The sequence below is a fragment of the Pelobates fuscus genome, chromosome 11, assembly GCF_036172605.1.
Source record: "Pelobates fuscus isolate aPelFus1 chromosome 11, aPelFus1.pri, whole genome shotgun sequence".
In the NCBI taxonomy this organism is placed as follows: domain Eukaryota; kingdom Metazoa; phylum Chordata; class Amphibia; order Anura; family Pelobatidae; genus Pelobates; species Pelobates fuscus.
In genome coordinates, this window is record NC_086327.1 from 129,993,632 (window position 1) to 130,014,728 (window position 21,097).

The following is a 21,097-nucleotide window of genomic DNA, read 5'->3' on the forward strand; positions in this document are numbered from 1 at the left end:
GCACATTCTGTGGATAACAGAAATAGTAAAATCACATTCTTTCCAATAAAATATAGAACATTTTGTTTGTTATTTCTTAAAATGTTTATATTTTATCCGTTAGTTTTGTAATTTTTATACATTGGTTTTCCCTTAACATACAGTTTCTCCTCACCTGTCAGACGTTTTCTGTAGGATTTTATTTTGTGCATTCAGTGAAATCATTTCAATAATTGTCACAGTAACAGCAGCTTTTTTAAAATTTATTTTTTAAGTTTGTTAAAAAAAAATCTCAATTGTACAAATGCCATGAGTTGGGTGGGAATCGGAATCTGGGTTACAATGTGTGCGTCGTGGCCGTTCTGAACCATCAGGAATTTCTTTCAATACAGTTTGATGAAGACTCGTAGATGGATAATGGAAAGATAACGCAGGAATGAATCGTACATTATGGAGCAAATAAAAGTCATTTTAAAGTAATGTGTTGATACAGTTATACCAGAGAATCTTTGTATGAAATTAGTTGCATCACTTTATTCACATCAAACCACAATCACTATAACACTAATAATATTAATTACGTCATCATTTATTGTCCATGAAGAATGACTTGAAATGTTGCTTTGACAAAGCTGCAAATCTGCCCCAGCACGAGGGTCCGCGTCCACAGAGAATATGGAATGGACACAACCTTCAGCAAAAGCTACATCGGTTTTCTGTTATATCCCGTTATATTCCATCGGATTCCGTTATATTTTATTATATCCCGTTATATTCCTTCGGATTCCGTTATATTTCATTATATTCCATTATATTGTAATATATCCCATTATATTTTATTATATCCCATTATATTGTATTATATTCTGTTATATTCCATTATATTTTATTATATTCCGTTATATTGTATTATATCCCGTTATATTTCATTATATTCCATTATATTGTAATATATCCCTTTATATTTTATTATATCCCATTATATTGTATTATATCCCGTTATATCCCATTATTTTTTATTATATTCCGTTATATTGTATTATATCCCAGACCACGATCTGCCTATTGTTACAGTCGGTAACAGACCACGATCTGCCTATTGTTACAGTCAGTAACAGACCACGATCTTACTATTATTACAGTCGGTAACAGACCACGATCTGACTATTGTTACAGTCGGTAGCAGACCACGATCTGCCTATTGTTACAGTCGGTAACAGACCACGATCTGCCTATTGTTACAGTCGGTAACAGACCACAATCTGACTATTATTACAGTCGGTAACAGACCACAATCTGACTATTATTACAGTCGGTAACAGACCACAATCTTACTATTATTACAGTTGGTAACAGACCACGATCTGCCTATTGTTACAGTCGGTAACAGACCACGATTTGCCTATTGTTACAGTCGGTAACAGACCACGATCTGACTATTATTACAGTCGGTAACAGACCACAATCTTACTATTATTACAGTTGGTAACAGACCACGATCTGCCTATTGTTACAGTCGGTAACAGACCACGATCTGCCTATTGTTACAGTCAGTAACAGACCACGATCTGACTATTGTTACAGTCAGTAACAGACCATGACCTGACTATTATTACAGCTGGAAACAGACCACGATCTGACTATTATTACAGCTGGCAGAAGACCACAATCTGACTATTATTACAGCCAATAGAAGGCCATGATCTGACTATTATTACAGCCAGTTACAGACCACGATCTGACTATTATTACAGCCAATAGAAGGCCATGATCTGACTATTATTACAGCCAGTTACAGACCACGATCTGACTATTATTACAGCTGGCAGAAGACCACAATCTGACTATTATTACAGCCAATAGAAGGCCATGATTTGACTATTATTACAGCCGGTTACAGACCACGACCTGACTATTATTACAGCCGGTAACAGACCACGACCTGACTATTATTACAATCGATAATAGACCATGATTTGACTATTATTACAGCCGGTTACAGACCACGACCTGACTATTATTACAGCCAGTAACAGACCACGACCTGACTATTATTACAATCGATAATAGACCATGATTTGACTATTATTACAGTCGGTAACAGACCACCATCTGACTATTATTACAGTCGATAATAGACCATGATTTGACTATTATTACAGTCGGTAACAGACCACAATCTGACTATTATTACAGCCAGTAACAGACCACAATCTGACTATTATTACAGTCGATAATAGACCATGATTTGACTATTATTACAGTCGGTAACAGACCACCATCTGACTATTATTACAGTCGATAATAGACCATGATTTGACTATTATTACAGTCGGTAACAGACCACCATCTGACTATTATTACAGTCGATAATAGACCATGATTTGACTATTATTACAGTCGGTAACAGACCACAATCTGACTATTATTACAGCCGGTAACAGACCACGACCTGACTATTATTACAGTCGATAATAGACCATGATTTGACTATTATTACAGTCGGTAACAGACCACGATCTGACTATTATTACAGTCGGTAACAGACCACAATCTTACTATTATTACAGTTGGTAACAGACCGCGATCTGCCTATTGTTACAGTCGGTAACAGACCACGATTTGCCTATTGTGACAGCCAGTTACAGACCACGATTTGACTATTATTACAGCCAGTTATAGACCACGATTTGACTATTATTACAGTCGGTAACAGACCACGATTTGACTATTATTACAGTCGGTAACAGACCACGATTTGACTATTATTACAGACAGAAATAGACCATGATCTGACGATTATTACAGACAGAAATAGACTATGATCTGACGATTATTACAGGGGGCTTCCTCCAAGGATTCCAGATCACAAAAACAAGTAAACCTGCCTCAGGGATGTTTGGAATGGATTAAACAGACCCCCTATTTAATATTAATATAATGTATTACTGAGGCAATTCCTTCTACTCTGTAGGTTCTGACCTACCACTGATGTATTGTTTGTACATTCTATGACATGCGTCCAAACAAGAAGAGATCACAGTGTTAACCTTGCTCTGGATAAAATTCATTTTGCTTCTTTCTAATTATTTTCTATGGTCATTCTACGGTCCCTGCGTTTGTTGCTGAACATATTATTGAAGATTTAGGAATTAGAAATTGTTTCTGATTGTTTATCAGACTTTTGTGTTATTTTGACTCTGTTAAAGTGACACTGTTTAACCCCTTAACGACACATGACGTGTGTGACATGTCATGATTCCCTTTTATTCCAGAAGTTTGGTCCTTAAGGGGTTAAACTCGATAATTTTGACACTGTTAAAGTAGAAAGCAATCTAGTTTTAATATAATTTATTGACAAAAGGAATGTTATGGGAATGTAGGATGCTGGTTTCCACGGTGACTTCATTTTGTACCCTGTACCAACTTTCAATAGTGGGGGCAGCAATTTTTATCCATAATAACCCCATCCGTGACAGATAACGCACATTCCACCGGGGTTCGATAAATGATCCCAGAATCCAGCAATCAGCCTAAATCTGTCAGGATTCCATTAAAATTAGAAACGATTTACTTTGTGCACTCTTGCAATGAAAGGGTTAATTTACAAAGATCAGACTGACAGGTAGATTGAATTTATAGAACGTGTTACCTGGTGACGAATACAATAATTTGTCTTCCCCATTCACACTGACAATTTAACCTTAACCTGACAAGGAACGAGCACAATGAACCTTTTTCACGCCCCACAGTTGGCCAGAGCTGATCCCACATGGAGATCCCTGACCCCATGTTCGTGAAAGATTCAATAAACTAAAATACATCCCTCTTCGTAAAATGTGCAGAGTGTTCTCCCAATTCTGAACACGTTTCTCTCCGATCAAATGAGGCCACACATCCCATCTGTCTGATTATTCACACTCAACCGGTTTTATATCTTACGGTGACGTGTGACATTTACTAAAGGGATAAAACTATAGAGAATAAGAATTAATAAAATTCTGTTAAAGCAGATAATATTCAGAAAGAGAAATTATAAAAATGATTAGCTATTCTGGGTCTGACTGGACCGGTTGTTTTTCATTTGTTTCCCCCAGGAAAAAACTATTTGTACAACAGATCGAGAGGATGCGGCCGCTGGCTATGAACAGGCGGCTTGTTGGCTCGAGGTCACATTCATGCATCCAGTGACCCGCAGGTTGCCAACACAGAGTTCTTACACACATGCAGCGTATTTTAACCCATTAACAATCGATTCTTTAAGGATATTATTCCGATAAATAATACCCCTCTCATCCAGTGAGTTAATGTGGCACAGAAGATGCCTGTTACCAGCTATTCTCTGTTTTGTTTATAATTTAGTTTCTATTAGACAGTAAAGATCTTTTTAAACCAATCCCGCACAAGCAAAGCCGGAAGCTATGTGCACGTCGCGATGCTGTGTGTGAGGAGATAAAAGGCTCCTGCTGAGCGATATTGACATTAAAATCTAACTTCAATCAGGTGAAAATAAGATATTGTGAATAACATGCTTTGTTGAACTTTTGTCATGACGCTACACTCAATCCATTCATTGGACGATTGAAGTGGAAAAAATGTATCCCGTTTCCTTACCAATACGTTTCATGAGGTGTTAATTAGACGTTATTTTTAATTAAGTGCAAAGAACCATTCAGACAAATAAAGGCTACAAAGCAAAACTGCTGCTTCAATTTGCTAGAAGTTACAAAAATACCTAAAAAAAAAATAAAAAAACACCCACACAACTTTATATTATCTGATATTCATAATGCTTAAAGTATGGGTTTTCCTGTTTGCATTCAATTCATTCCTTATGTTGGATTTTTTGCTTCAATTCACAATATTTTCCCTTTCTAATAACAGTTAATGGTCGATTTTCAAGTTCAATTCTTATCCGGGTGAAAGGGAATCCTTGGCACTTTAAGTGCGATTTTCCAAATCATAGAAATCTGATTCAGAATAGGAAGCCCCCAAATTCCTGCTTTCCAAACAGTGTTTTTATTGATTGTTTTTATTTATTTATTTACATTTTGTGCAGGTAGGTACATGTCATTGTCAGACTCTACAACAGCGTACATAGAGATTCATACAGGCTTAGGATTGGCATGAGTGTGTGCACATTTTTAAATATAAACAAGCTCAATAAAAACAGGCTTAACAGAAATGATGAGTTACTGCTATGTAGTTTAGTATGCATGTGGATTGGGGTTACGTTGCAATAGATTACTGCAGTATAGTAAATGCTTGAACATACATGTCTGCATGAGAGACAAGGCAGGAGATTCAAAAATAAGCTTGGTAGCCAATCGGACTTAGGTTTACGGCAACTGGGGATAGCACTCATGAGACTGGGGACAAACAGTGCGAAATAACATGGTATATAATACGTTTATGTAGGTTGGCTGGCTTAAAGGCTAATTGCCGGTTCCAGTGGGTATCTCTGGGTAATGGGTCAAGCAAACAGATTATTAGGGGTAAGCTATGCATTAAATGGCCTGTAGCCATAACCAATGTCCACTAATGGCAGCCTGCCAAACCCGGGAAACCGGGACAGTACTATAGACAAGGAGATGGGTATAATCCAGAGTGGCCCACTCGATGAACACATCCATGGACAAGAAGATGGGTATAATCTGGGGCAGCCCCCTTGATGGACAGTACTATAGACAAGGAGATGTTAATAATCCAGAGCGACCCACTCGATCTACAGTACCGTGTACAAGGAGATGGGTTTAATCCAGAGTGGCTCGCTCGATGGACAGTACTATGGACAAGGAGATGTTAATAATCCGAAATGGCCCACTTAAGGGACAGGACTATGGAGAAGGAGAAGGATATAATCTGGTGCGGCCCAATTAAGAGGAGGTAAGTGCCTGTCCATACAGTCATACAGTAGCTGGGTTAAGAGTAATCCAGCATTTTCTGCGTTCTTCTGTATTTTCTGCATACAGAAGAACGTTGCCTCCAGCAGAGCAAGGAGAGTACTCCACTAAGCACAGACAGAAGAGAAGCAGCAATTCAGAATATCATTGCTCTAGAACTCATGAAACGTACATCTTCCCAAGATTGGAGCCGAGCTCCACTCACTTCACAGACGTTCTAAGATCCATTGTCTGTTCCATATTGTGTATGAAATTCATCAATGACCTACTGATAACCATTTATGGAACTGCAAATGTAACATATAATAAGGTCAAAGTATCTAGGATGGAAATAAGTACTGTCCCTACTTAATAAGGGCACTTGGGAGGGATGGTGTCCTTCTGTGCCAGCTGCAAACCTTTTTCCCAAGGATTGCACCAGGCAATTAAAGCTCTGAGACCCGGGACATTGTATCCAAACCCAGATCTATCTGGAACTAATTCATGGCTGGTTGGAATTCACCCATAATTAAAAAATATAGATTGGTGAAAATGATCATTGTATGTTTTACATTGTTGTTCTGCTTGGTGTATTTCTAGCTTTTATTAATTCCTGTTATTTTAATACCTGAAATATAACTGGAGATGTTATATAAAATAATCCTATTTTCTCTCAATTTAGATTACGCCCCCTTTCCGGCCCCCTTGGACGGCGTGACTCCTGGGAACACTATGGCTGAAAATGGAGAAATGTCTAAAAAGAAAGGGAAGCGCAGTGCGCTGCCCGTCCTGGACTGGAACATCGACTGGATGGACGAAATGGAGACAAAATACAGCGCCAAAAATCACTTCCCTTTTAATAAGAAGGTAATGCTTCCTAAAGCGGGAAATAAAATGTTTAGATTATTATTCATGCCGGCCATTGTTCTGCTGTGTCACAAGAAAACGGATACACGGCGGCTTCTCAGTAAAAAAAAGTAACCGCCAAACCGGCGGATTTGGGATAAGTCGTGAACTTGGACAAAACTGCCCAGGAAACAAAGACGTGTTTTCTAGTTAATTCTTTTTCCTGAAATTTTCTGAAGTTACTAATTAGCAAGTAAGTCTCCAGAGGTCCGTCAAACATGGCACCAAAATGTTTGTGACTACATTTCCCATGATGCTGAGCTACATTATCCAGACTCAGAGCCTTCGTAAAATCTAACGCAAGTCCCTACTAGAATTATTGCATTTCTTAAAACACGTTTCCAGCTCGGTGGCTTTCGGTAATGTTTAGAGAGGTCCATGGTAATTGTGCCAATCGAGTTCTTCTCCTGCCAAAGCCAATATCTATCACACAATCATCATCTGACCTCTCGGCGAGACCCACAGGATCTTTTGCTGTTACTTCCACCTCTCTGACTCTCTCGCTTGTCTTTATATCACGGACACCTGCACGGCCCAGAGCGAGCTGCATTTGAGATAGAAATCAGGCAATATATGTCACTAAACACGTCACAGACAGCATCGGAAAATGCTCTGTTAATCAATAATCAGTACTTTAGGTCCCCGAGAGACCTGTATGAATCACATATTCAGCGCGGCCTTTGGAAAGAAAGTATGTGGATATTTGTAAAAGAAAATAGAAAATGCGCGTATTGTATCACAGCATGGGTTAAGATCTACACGCTACAATGTTTGTTTTATTGTATTATCATCCTGACTATCGGGGAGCATTAATGTTAGTTATAATAGAGAGCCTATAATATATAATAGAGTAAAACTTTACAGCAAAGAAGTCAATTCTGCAATCCGCATATAAACAATCCTTTTATAAAATAGTCTGCTCTCTCGCTTCCTACTCTACGGCCCTGCTGCAGGAATATTATTATTATTATTATTTTATTATTTATATAGCACCAGCAAATTCCGTAGCGCTGTACAATGGGTGGACGAACAGACATGTAGTTGTAACCAGACAAGTTGGACACACAAGAACAGAGGGGTTGAGGGCCCTGCTCAGTGAGCTTACATTGTAGAGGGAGCGAGGTAATGTGACACAAAGGGTATAAGTAGGGGTAATAGGGTGCTGATATGCTTTCCTGAAGAAGTGTGTTTTCAAAGATTTTTTGAAGGAGTGGAGACTGAGGGAAAGTCTAACGGAGAAGGGAAGGGAATATGTTATCCTAGTATAAGCACAACACGAACAAAACCCAGGTCCTGCCAACTCCCATTCCCAGGGCCTTACTTCACTCACTAGAGTTACAATTTCCCCTAGACTGGAGTAAAGAGAATTTTACATATTCAGGGTACAAATCTCTGAAATCAACTACGTCCATTTATAAATGTAATCATAAACTGCTACTCAGCCAAATTAAAACAGAAAGCCACATACCACAGATTAAAATGATGGTACTTCGGGGCGGAGCCTAACTGTCAATGGAGTAGGACGTGTGTTCCCTCAGCTCTCTCACCCCGGGCACGAAATCCGCATCCATCAGCCTCCACAAAAGTGCTAAACAGGTGCTAAACTATCCACAACCAACAACAACACTCACCTTCATGGGGGGAGCAAAAAAGAAAAAGGATTCGACACCATCCGTGGCCACGATGTTCCGGACAAAGGAAGACAGGCAGCCATCTTGGGCCCAGAGCCAGGGAAACTCCGGTTCAGACTCTGAAGAGAGCGAACACGAGAGCACCCACTCGACACCCCTCACCAAAGAGGACCTGCGGCTCATGCTGAAAGAAACGTCGGCAGACATCAAAGCCTACACCACAGCAGCTCTTGAAAAACAAATTGCAGGCCTCAAAGGCGACATAGAGGCACTGGCCTCACGCACCGGCGACACAGAAAATGCGCTTAAAGAAACTCAAACCCAGGTGCTAGATCACAGCAAAGACATAGGGATGCTGAAAGACAGAATCCTATTTCTGGAAGATGGAATGGAGGATCTTAATAACAGATCTCGCAGGCAAAACATACGCATCAGAGGCCTGACGGAATCTGTCCTGCCAGAGGCCATACTCCCCACTATCACAGCCATATTCCAGTCCCTACTACCAGACACCCCGGGGCCAGACATCTACATCGAAAGAGCCCACAGGGCATTGAGGCCCCCATTCCCTAACTCAAATACACCAAGGGACATCATCGTCAAATTGCTACATTTCCCGGTAAAAGAACAGCTTATGAAAGCAGCGAGAGATCACCCACCAACTTACCAGGGACAACAGCTCCAATTTTACCAGGACTTGGCCCCGTCAACACTGAGAAAACGCCGGGATCTTAAGCCCCTCACCACGGCCCTACTGGAAGCCGGCTGGCGATACACGTGGGGGCACCCCTTCCGAATCACGGTAAAAAAAGGGGATCAAACTTACACCCTCCACCAAGTCTCCGACATGCGGGATTTCTCGACACATCTGGGATTACAACTACGTTACCCGACGACAGACACCCGAATTACCGCAAACGAAAGCCGAAACCGACGAACTGATTCCCGCGCAAACATGGCGCGCACACAGTCAAAGAAGAACACCTCACCGGCCTCGCAAGATCATCCACAAAAGGACACCTGAACAACAGCGCTTGGTGCGCATAGGACTCCTTCATATAATTCTGATTCTACCTGAGCCCAGGCACCCACGCCAAGGACCGGGTAAAAGGACTCCATTAATAACTCCAAGACCGGTAGTATCAATGTCATAACACGCTGTTATACCCCAATAGGGGGTTAAGGTTTAATGTTCACATATGGTTATGTTTATGTTTATGCTTAGACCCACTTCTGACACAATCGAGCCAGCAAGATTGCCACCACAGGGTATACTTAAGGCGGGAGGGTAACGGGGAGAGGATGGTACCACCCCGACTAAAAGAGGGGTTACATGCCAGTACGATAATGCTATACACCAATCCTGGGATACTGCCCAACAAGGTTTACAATAAGAACTCCAACCGACACCAATGAATCAATATGGGTACCACCACAGGATATACACAAGGCAATGGTGGCCGGAGGGAGGCGGGCAACACCCAGACAACACACTAGATGGCTCACCAGATAATATATAGCTATACCCCAAATACCAGGCTAATATCCATTAATGCTCAGATCAATAATTGCAACAGACGCAATCAAACCAATACAGTTGCCAATACCTGGTACACTTAAAGCAAGGGGCGCCGATAAAGGGTGGACACCACCCCGGCAAAATGCAGGACAACACCCCAGGGAAATACTGTCACACCCCAATGTGGGACCACTACACACCAAGGTCTATAATACTGCTCATAATGATCACACTCATACCAATAAGTAAGACACTACAGGGTGCTATATAACAGGGGGTGCCGGGGGGAGAAGGACTCCACCCCAGAGAAACGTAGGGCAGCATAAAAACCCCACGAAACAACAGGGGGCTAACCCCCGATACCTGACGCGAAGCACCCACTTACTAGATTTCTAAGGGGTAACATGCATTTCTAAAGTGATGCTGCACGACAAACACCCAAACTGTAAAGGGTTGATGACCCCCACAAAAAAGGGAAACCCGGGAACCGGGCAGTAGGGACTGATCACCCCGCCACAATCTACACAGGACCTAAACACCTACCCTGAGCACCTGATGCTAAGATACTAAGAACCTACTATATATGTGATGTTTAAAAGTTTCAATGACATGTTGTTTATGTTTATGTTTATTTTTGTTAAAGATATGTTACCAGTGCTACACTATTGCTTCATGAAAACCTGACACCCTGACGACAGCACATCAGCATGCAAACTGGGTCTTACAACGAAAAATAGACACAGACAGGTTAGTCAGCAAAACCTACAGGCCACAATTACGAACACACCAAATCGCACCCGACTGCACACACACCCGACAGCCATAGCACGACCACCCACACAAGAATACCACCATCATGAGGATAACGACAAACATTTACAACTACCATAAATCCCAGAACACGTACACTGACTTAACAAAGACCCCACCCCAGACAGGACAAAAACACACACACAAAAAGCATAATTCCAGAACACTACCGTACATACGACCCGAAAGACTACCCGGTACCAACACAGCATACAATCATACAACCCGCCATAAACGCACTGCACCCGCGGAGACGACACCTCGTGCCCGGGGAAGAGGGGAAAGAGACACACAGTCACACTACCCTCCTCCCCACAAACTCTAACAACCAAACACAACTATCTACACTTAACACACTCCAAAACATACAGGCAACAACAAATCCACATACACAAAACTCAAACACCAACAACACCAACCAACACCGCCCACTCGACGCCTGGCGATTGACTGGTAAGACCAGGCCCCTCCCAACACTTTCCCCCACCCACCCCACTGGTTCAACCTTCCTAACCCCACACAAACACCCCCCCAAAAAACAGCGCTTCTCACCCACACCCCACCCCAACCCCCCCCCAACCACAACCCACACTCCACAACCCAAAACAACCCCCCGCAGACAGATAACCCACACGCTACGGTCTATTGCAACACCAACCAGCATGCCAGCCACTCTGACCTGCCTATCAATCAACTGTAAAGGTCTGAACAACCCCTCTAAGAGACACCAACTTATGAGATGGGCAAATAGAACCAAAGCAGACGTACTTCTACTGCAGGAAACGCACTACACTCGAGCCAAACAGTTCCCTCTCCTGAGCCGACACTACAAAGTCAACCACTTTGCCAGCTCTCCACAAGAGAAACATAACGGGGTAGCCATAGTACTAAGAAAATCCTGCCCCCTCTCTATACAGAAAACTGTAGCGGACCCTCAAGGCCGATACCTCACAGTTGCAGGGAAGATAGGCACGCAATCCTATGCATTTACCACCCTATACGCGCCAAACGCCCCAACCAACGCATTCTGGCACACAATACAGGCTCACCTAGCCCTCTTTCCCTCTCACCACTCCATAATCGGTGGCGACTTCAACGCTACCCCATCACCAAAGGTAGACCGACGCCGCTCACAAACCTGCAGAAAAAATAGACCACCAACAGCGAACGCAGATAAACTACTCTCAGCATTCATTTCACGCACACGCCTCATTGACACATGGAGAGCTCAACACCCCACAGCTCTAGACTACACCTTCTTTTCACACCCACACCAATCACACTCCCGCATAGACCTCTTTCTCGCGTCACCGTCACTAGCACCCATGATCAAAAACACAGCAATAGGCCCCATCACATGGTCTGATCATGCAGACATAACGCTAACGCTCAACCTACCCGGAACGGCGAGACCCTGGACGTGGCGCCTAAACCCACTCCTCCTACACAATCCACAAATCAGACAAACAATCGACAAAGCCATAACGGAATACTTCCAAATCAACAAAGGCACGGCAAGCTCCGAAGGCAATCTATGGGCGGCACACAAAGCCGTAATCAGAGGAGCCTTAATTAACCAAGCGTCAATACACAAAAAAAAGCAGGTAGCCCATCTCGAACAAACGTTACAGACTCTGCGAACCCTGGAGGCCAAACACAAAATAGACCCAACACAAGAACTCAACGAACAAATTAAAAAATGCCAGACAGAGATAAAAGAACACATGGCGAAAGACTCGGCCAAAGCGATACTCTGGACAAAACAATTATATTACGACAAAGCGAACAAAGCCGACACACTACTCGCCCGCAGACTCAAAAAAAGAAACGAACATAAACAAATACATAAAATAACAACACCAAATGGAGACACCACAGAAGACCCAGACAGAATCGCCAGAGTCTTTCAAGAATACTTCAGATCCTTATATGACCACACCCCTGAAACACGACACCACCCAACACTGACCAAAACACTAATAGACCAATACCTAGCCCAAATACCACTACCCTCCCTAGCCACAGAAGCGGCACAGACCCTAGCCAACCCCATAACACCAGAAGAACTCGCAAGAACGATAAAAGAGCTAAAGCCCAACAAAAGCCCAGGTCCAGATGGGTTTACTGGGCTATATTACAAGACATTCGCACCCAATCTGATACCACACTTGTGCACACTATACAACACCATCCTACAGGGAGACCAACTACCGAATAACATGCTACAGGCGAATATATGCCTCCTACCTAAGCCCAACAAAACTAACCTCGACCCTGGACATTACCGACCAATCTCACTCCTAAATGTGGACATTAAAATATTCACCAAAATTCTAGCAGACCGCCTAAGCCCCAACCTAACCACACTAATAAACCCAGATCAAGTGGGCTTCATACCGACACGACAGGCAAGCGACAACACGAGACGGACATACAACCTCATCTGGTCAGCCCACAAGACACACACCCCAACCCTCTTCCTATCACTAGACGCCGAAAAGGCATTTGATAGGCTCCTATGGCCCTTCCTATTCGCCACACTAGAAAAATTTGGACTCCCACAAAAATTCATGAATGCCCTGCACGTGCTTTATGCCTCACCACAAGCACACCTCCTCCTCCCACTCACACGCCCTCCAACCTTCACAATCCATAACGGTACTCGCCAGGGATGCCCACTTTCCCCAGTACTTTTCGCTCTGTCCCTAGAACCACTCCTACAAATCCTCAGACTTCATAGGGACATAAAAGGAATGACGATACGAGGGGAAGAATACAAAACGGCGGCGTACGCAGACGACCTGCTCCTAACAATTACAGAACCAGTCACATCCCTACCACCACTCTTAGACGCCCTGCATGCCTACGCCAAGGTCTCGGGATATAAACTCAACATTAACAAAACGGAGGTACTACCAATACACATAGACCCCACCACTAAAACAGCTATACACAACATATATCCATTCGACCTTACTCTCAATCACATTAAATACCTGGGTATAACCATCCCGGCAGACCTTTCCCTTTGCTATGACCTGAACTACACACCTACAATTCAAAACATCACCCGCGACATAGATAGATGGCAAGACATGCCGATATCCTGGCTAGGACGGTTGGCGTCTGTCAAGATGAACGCCCTACCGCGACTTTTATACCTATTCCAAACTCTTCCGATCCCAATACGCCCCACAGACTTCAAACAGCTGCAGTCAAAGATCGATAAATTTATATGGGCCAACAGACGCGCTAGAATAAAAAGACAGACCCTATATGTACCCAACAAACAAGGAGGTCTGGGCCTCCCGCACCTCACTCATTATTATCAGGCTGCACAGCTGGCACAAGCACAGAACTGGCACGTTCCACCAGGGGCAAAGAGATGGGTCGACCTGGAACACAATATTTTTGGCAGGGATTTCCCCTCAATGTATATATGGCTGCCCAAACCAGCGAGACCCCCCCTCCCTCAAACATCACCCGCAATCCTAAACACTATTAAGGTATGGGATAAAATCGTACACAAACATGGCCTGACAACCCAAATTTCCCCGCTAACCCCCATACTCCGGAACACTCAATTCCCACCGGGCATGACGCCCAAAGACTTTACCCGCTTCGAAGATAATGACCTCACGAGACTACAACACTTTTACAAAGACGGCCGCCCGATTCCATTCGCAGAACTTCCACAAAACACTCCTTTTCGCACCTTCGACATGTTTCGCCACATACAAATAAAAAGCTTTCTAGAAACCCCGACAATAACTCAGGGAGGGACCAGAAAGCAGACACTCTTTGAAAAACAATGCCTACAAACCCCAGCACGTAAAGGCCAAATCTCAGAGATATACTCACACATAATACAACACACCAAAGACGGAGCACTCACGTACGTGTCGGCTTGGGAGAGGGACTTAGGCCCGGCAGAAGACCCATCAGACTGGGCCGACATTTGGGAAGCTATAGCTACCATCTCAATTTGCGTCAACCATAAAGAGCAGGCTTACAAGACCCTCATGAGGTGGTACCTCACCCCCTTAAGACTCAAGCAGATGGGCAGGTCAGACAACGACTCATGCTGGAAGGGCTGCGGACAGAAGGGAACATACCTTCACATGTGGTGGGAATGCCCCCACACAGCGCAACTATGGCACCAAATTGCTACTATGGTTTCACAGATCTTGCACACTAACATCCCGCTGGACCCATGGATATGGCTCCTGTCCAAACCCCTGGCAGACACACCACGGGCCCAAAACAAACTCATCGCCAAAATAGCTCTGGCCACCAGAAGAGCAATCGCAGAAAAATGGGGTAGCCCAGATACCCCAACAATGGACACAATTAAGCGGAAAATCAAAGACACTATAAAAATGGACGAAATGTCCGCTTTAATCCATGACACTACAAAACACCACAACAAGATCTGGGACCCCTGGTTCTATGAATTCCCAACCCTGCCATAAGAAATAAGAAGGGAACAATCCCCACCCGCTGGCGAAACACACACACCCACCACCACCTTCAAAACACAACCCAACCCACCACTCACAAAACCCACAAAACCCCTCTACGGAGAGCGCTTAATTGATAAAGACCTACACCCGAAACCGCAAAGACATTAACCAAGGGCGCACTCACACCGAGCCCACACATAAGAAAGGAAGAGAAAGTGGACTCACGAGGAGGACCACTACACAACAAACACCCTCCCACTAACCAGGGGAGATCAACACAAACAGACCCATCCCACAGGACACACAATGACACCTCAAAACACCTCGAAACGAAACTCCAACAAGAACCAACACCCACACACACGATCAACCGTCACCACATACGACTACACGCACAACCTTCCAAAAGGCTACAAAAACCCACCACAGACGCAACGACAAGCAAACATCAGACTCACACCCCCCAACCCAATCCCTCCAAAACCCACAGACACTACAGAGAAGTGCTACAACCGAATTGCCTAAGCTAATCCCCCATAAACTCACACACACACCAGATGCCAGACAAACCCGACCCACAAATCAGTAAGAGGATACGACATCAGAGCAAAGACAAAAGGACAAAATATTAGGATATCCAATCCCCCCCCCTTCTTCTTTTCTTTTTGTACCCCACCCCAACCATTAGACAAGGAAAAGATGATACGAAACACATCTGTAACACTGGGCCAATGAACAAACGCCCAAAAACTAACTCTATAAACAATTGTATTGTATTTTGAACAACAAGAACGACCACTGCAAATAATGTATGAAACAAACTGTTACAGACATGTAAAACTGTTAAGCTTGATAAATTGTCATGTTAAAACATACCTGCTCTGTGAAACAGGTACCAATTATGCATCCCCAAGTTTTCTTTTCTGTACCCCAACCCCAAACAACAAAATCTTTCAAAATAAAGAATTTATAAAAAAAAATGATGGTACTTCCAAAAATATTCTTTATTTTCAGAACTCGGACAATTTCAATCCCCTCGACCTATAGTGCTCAACTTCAAAATCTATTGGCGTCCTTTATTTGGAAGCACAAACGACCAAGAGTAACATTTTCTTTGCTTTCGGAGTTAGTGGAAATGGGTGGTGCATGGGCTGTCCAATATTCTAAACTATTATAAGGCGGCCACCCTTACACAGCTTCAGACGTGTCATTTTTATGTTCAAATGATGTTTGTTGGTGTTTTTTTTTTTGTATTTGTTATGTATTAAGACAGGAATGTTAAAGTGATTACCGGTATCTTAATTTACATATTGTGTGTTTATTCTTATCACATTTCAGATCAATCCTTTTAATTAACATGAGCAAATCTCCGTGAAGCGGACCGCCAGTTGGAAGACACACGTCTATAGAGCGGTGGGAGCCATGCACAGGCCTGTCATTCCCAGCCAATCCTAGTGATACGACCATAGGAAATGCTAGTAATTAAGTCGGTGATCAGAGAGATTGTACTCAGTTTATTCTGTTTAACCAGGAGATTAAACTTTGTCCCAGCAATACATATACTGGTGTCATGTTATATCCTTGTTATTGTAATAATTACACAGGAATCTCTTGTATAAGCAATGCCGGGGCAGCAGTGTAGGACTTATTGATTACATTAAAATAGATTCTATTTCAAGAGATAAATATATTCAAGTATATACAAAGGAATCCTTCTATTTTCTCCTCTAGCTACAATTAATGGCGAATATTCGTTATTTTCCGTAAAATATTTTTTAAGATTAAAGATAGCGCTTTGTTAATGTGTTAGGGGAAAAAAAATAAACCTTGGAAAAAATATATATAGATTAATCCACTATTAATATAAAACATTATAACTGTAGCAAAGTGTCTAAAATAGAAAAGTTAAGTGGACGGAAATATTTATACAACTAAGTCAAAGCCTTGAGTAGTAATATGTCCTAATATAACTAATATTCTGTAATTAATATCATTAATAATCTGTGCAACGTCCTCTAGAGTAGGTAGCAGCGGCTTATTATAGCAACTAAATGATAAATTAGCGTAATCTGACAAATGCTACGTCTGCTGTTTTTCCAGATTAACATCCAATTCAATTCTCCATAATACTTGGTTTGCTGAAATCACTGGAGAGATCTAGAACAATTAATATTATAATAATCTTAACTTTCTATGAATTTCTATGCAATTCCTCTGAAACTTGGTTCCGATTTGCATCACGTAACACGGGATGAATGTTTCTCCTCGTAGCCCAGTTTGGATCTTGCTGACATCACATTGATATAAAGCAGGGAACCTAATAGAACATTAAATACTAACAAATATGAAGTAAATTACAGAAATTCTACACTTGATTTTTTTATACTTTAGCCGATTTTGTTGTAGAATAAATCGTAAGGAATGAGCGCATTCTGTAAATAAAATGTTTAAATGTTTATTTTGCTGTTGTTGGAAGACTATGGCAAATAAACGCCAGATATATACGGATGTTTGTTTAACCTTTATTCCAGATGTTCAATTACATTTCCTTCTGAGATTCTAGATGTTAAAAATTTAGTTTATTTAAATAAACCTTTTAAACCTGCACTTCCTGGTGTTTTAATGAACAGAAAACAAGGTGGGTGGGAGACGTCTTTTACTCTTGTAAATAATAAATCATGGTGGCCAAGTTTGGATTTTTTCTTCTAAAAAGCCTAGCTGATGAAAGAAAGATCCCTTGTCTCCCCGCACACAGTGTATTATAACTGCAGCCATAAGGTTATGGTGTAAGGAGGTCCCCTGTCTCCCCGCACACAGTGTATTATAACTGCAGCTATAAGGTTATGGTGTAAGGAGGTCCCCTGTCTCCCTGCACACAGTGTATTATAACTGCAGCTATAAGGTTATGGTGTAAGGAGGTCCCCTGTCTCCCCGCACACAGTGTATTATAACTGCAGCTATAAGGTTATGGTGTAAGGAGGTCCCCTGTCTCCCCGCACACAGTGTATTATAACTGCAGCTATAAGGTTATGGTGTAAGGAGGCTCCCTGTCTCCCTCGCACACAGTGTATTATAACTGCAGCCATAAGGTTATGGTGTAAGGAGGTCCCCTGTCTCCCTGCACACAGTGTATTATAACTGCAGCTATAAGGTTATGGTGTAAGGAGGTCCCCTGTCTCCCCGCACACAGTGTATTATAACTGCAGCTATAAGGTTATGGTGTAAGGAGGCTCCCTGTCTCCCTCGCACACAGTGTATTATAACTGCAGCCATAAGGTTATGGTGTAAGGAGGTCCCCTGTCTCCCAGCACACAGTGTATTATAACTGCAGCTATAAGGTTATGGTGTAAGGAGGTCCCTTGTCTCCCTGCACACGGTGTATTATAACTGCAGCTATAAGGTTATGGTGTAAGGAGGTCCCTTGTCTCCCCACACACAGTGTATCATAACTGCAGCTAAAAGGTTATGGTGTAAGGAGGTCCCCTGTCTCCCCACACACAGTGTATTATAACTGCAGCTATAAGGTTATGGTGTAAGGAGGTCCCCTGTCTCCCCACACACAGTGTATTATAACTGCAGCTATAAGGTTATGGTGTAAGGAGGTCCCCTGTCTCCCCACACACAGTGTATTATAACTGCAGCGATAAGGTTATGGTGTAAGGAGGTCCTCTGTCTCCCTGCACACAGTGTATTATAACTGCAGCTATAAGGTTATGGTGTAAGGAGGTCCCCTGTCTCCCCGCACACGGTGTATTATAACTGCAGCTATAAGGTTATGGTGTAAGGAGGTCCCTGTCTCCCAGCACACAGTGTATTATAACTGCAGCTATAAGGTTATGGTGTAAGGAGGTCCCCTGTCTCCCCGCACACAGTGTATTATAACTGCAGCTATAAGGTTATGGTGTAAGGAGGTCCCCTGTCTCCCACACACAGTGTATCATAACTGCAGCTATAAGGTTATGGTGTAAGGAGGTCCCCTGTCTCCCCGCACACAGTGTATTATAACTGCAGCTATAAGGTTATGGTGTAAGGAGGTCCCTGTCTCCCAGCACACAGTGTATCATAACTGCAGCTATAAGGTTATGGTGTAAGGAGGTCCCCTGTCTCCCCACAGACAGTGTATCATAACTGCAGCTATAAGGTTATGGTGTAAGGAGGTCCCTGTCTCCCAGCACACAGTGTATTATAACTGCAGCTATAAGGTTATGGTGTAAGGAGGTCCCTGTCTCCCAGCACACAGTGTATCATAACTGCAGCTATAAGGTTATGGTGTAAGTAGATCCCCTGTCTCCCTGCACACAGTGTATTATAACTGCAGCTATAAGATTATGGTGTAAGGATTTCCCCTGTCTCCCCGCACACAGTGTATTATAACTGCAGCTATAAGGTTATGGTGTAAGGAGGTCCCCTGTCTCCCCGCACACAGTGCATTATAACTGCAGCTATAAGGTTATGGTGTAAGGAGGTCCCTTGTCTCCCCACACACAGTGTATCATAACTGCAGCTAAAAGGTTATGGTGTAAGGAGGTCCCCTGTCTCCCCACACACAGTGTATTATAACTGCAGCTATAAGGTTATGGTGTAAGGAGGTCCCTTGTCTCCCTGCACACAGTGTATTATAGCTGCAGCTATAAGGTTATGGTGTAAGGAGGTCCCCTGTCTCCCCGCACACAGTGTATTATAACTGCAGCTATAAGGTTATGGTGTAAGGAGGTCCCTTGTCTCCCCACACACAGTGTATCATAACTGCAGCTATAAGGTTATGGTGTAAGGAGGTCCCCTGTCTCCCGGCACACAGTGTATTATAACTGCAGCTATAAGGTTATGGTGTAAGGAGGTCCCCTTGTCTCCCTGCACACAGTGTATTATAGCTGCAGCTATAAGGTTATGGTGTAAGGAGGTCCCCTGTCTCCCCACACACAGTGTATTATAGCTGCAGCTATAAGGTTATGGTGTAAGGAGGTCCCCTGTCTCCCCGCACACAGTGTATTATAACTGCAGCTATAAGGTTATGGTGTAAGGAGGTCCCCTGTCTCCCTGCACACAGTGTATTATAACTGCAGCTATAAGGTTATGGTGTAAGGAGGTCCCTGTCTCCCAGCACACAGTGTATCATAACTGCAGCTATAAGGTTATGGTGTAAGGAGGTCCCCTGTCTCCCTGCACACAGTGTATTATAACTGCAGCTATAAGGTTATGGTGTAAGTAGATCCCCTGTCTCCCTGCACACAGTGTATTATAACTGCAGCTATAAGGTTATGGTGTAAGGATTTCCCCTGTCTCCCCGCACACAGTGTATTATAACTGCAGCTATAAGGTTATGGTGTAAGGAGGTCCCCTGTCTCCCTGCACACAGTGTATTATAACTGCAGCTATAAGGTTATGGTGTAAGGAGGTCCCTTGTCTCCCCACACACAGTGTATCATAACTGCAGCTATAAGGTTATGGTGTAAGGAGGTCCCCTGTCTCCCTGCACACGGTGTATTATAACTGCAGCTATAAGGTTATGGTGTAAGGAGGTCCCTGTCTCCCCGCACACAGTGTATATTATAACTGCAGCTATAAGGTTATGGTATAAGGACTTTGAAGCTGTTAATTGCTTTCTGATTGCTTTACCAGAGAGAGATACTGTTGTTTAATAATGATATTTTTACAAACATCGGACAAATTTAGTAATTTCACACACAAAAAAGATTGCAAAATAAATGATCATATTACAGTTAGGCTCTCAGGGGCCACTTAGGGCCAGGTTTTGGGGTCTATTCACAATGAACGTATATGCCTTTTTGTTCATCTAAAAATATGGGATTTGCTTAATAATGTACTACCGTATTATTATTAACACATACTATGTGTTCTAAAATTATCAGTTTCTGCAAAAAAAAAAAAATTACATGAATTAAAGTG

The 21,097-nt window shown here is 42.8% G+C and overlaps 1 protein-coding gene across 3 annotated transcripts in view; it reads left to right on the forward strand.

Moving 5' to 3' along the window:
- Positions 1-17,795, forward strand: part of ROBO4 (roundabout guidance receptor 4) — a 122,053-nt gene extending 104,258 nt beyond the window's left edge. For all 3 annotated transcript variants that reach the window (XM_063437173.1, XM_063437174.1, XM_063437175.1), the window contains exons 19-20: positions 6,544-6,728; positions 16,529-17,795. In XM_063437173.1, coding sequence (XP_063293243.1) covers positions 6,544-6,728; positions 16,529-16,546 — 203 coding nt within the window. In that variant the 3' untranslated portion in view covers positions 16,547-17,795. The remainder of the gene's footprint in view (positions 1-6,543; positions 6,729-16,528) is intronic.
- The last annotated feature ends 3,302 nt before the right edge of the window (positions 17,796-21,097 follow it).